The sequence below is a fragment of the Buceros rhinoceros genome, unplaced genomic scaffold, assembly GCF_000710305.1.
Source record: "Buceros rhinoceros silvestris isolate BGI_N320 unplaced genomic scaffold, ASM71030v1 scaffold20369, whole genome shotgun sequence".
In the NCBI taxonomy this organism is placed as follows: domain Eukaryota; kingdom Metazoa; phylum Chordata; class Aves; order Bucerotiformes; family Bucerotidae; genus Buceros; species Buceros rhinoceros.
In genome coordinates this window covers 1-277 of record NW_010432348.1, presented here as the reverse complement: position 1 = coordinate 277, position 277 = coordinate 1, and the positions used below count along the sequence as shown (strand labels likewise).

The 277-nt window shown below is 71.1% G+C and overlaps 1 protein-coding gene across 1 annotated transcript in view; it reads right to left on the bottom strand.

Moving 5' to 3' along the window:
• Window positions 1–270, bottom strand: part of LOC104500151 (WD repeat-containing protein 35-like) — a gene marked incomplete at its 3' end in the record, with an annotated part of 13,839 nt that extends 13,569 nt beyond the window's left edge. The window contains exon 1 of the mRNA XM_010143757.1: window positions 235–270. Coding sequence (XP_010142059.1) covers window positions 235–258 — 24 coding nt within the window. The remainder of the gene's footprint in view (window positions 1–234) is intronic.
• Window positions 271–277: the final 7 nt, after the last annotated feature.

The window sequence follows — 277 nt, the reverse complement described above, 5'->3', positions numbered from 1 at the left end:
CGTAGAGGGAGCTGGGACGTGAGGGCAGCGCTCTTGGAAGGGACCAACCCCACAGCCGCACCGCCACGCCGGCAGGCAGCGGAAGGGACCCCGCGGGCCCCCTCAGGGCCCCGAGGCCTCCGCGCTCCCAATCCCCTGGGGCTCCCGAGTGGGAAGGGGCGAGCAGAGAACACCGCCTGCTGCGAGGACTGCCTGCTCCCCACCGCCCGACTTTTCTCCGCGCCCCAGGAGCACCTTCTTGCACAGGTAGATGAACATCCTGGAGGCGCGACCGGCG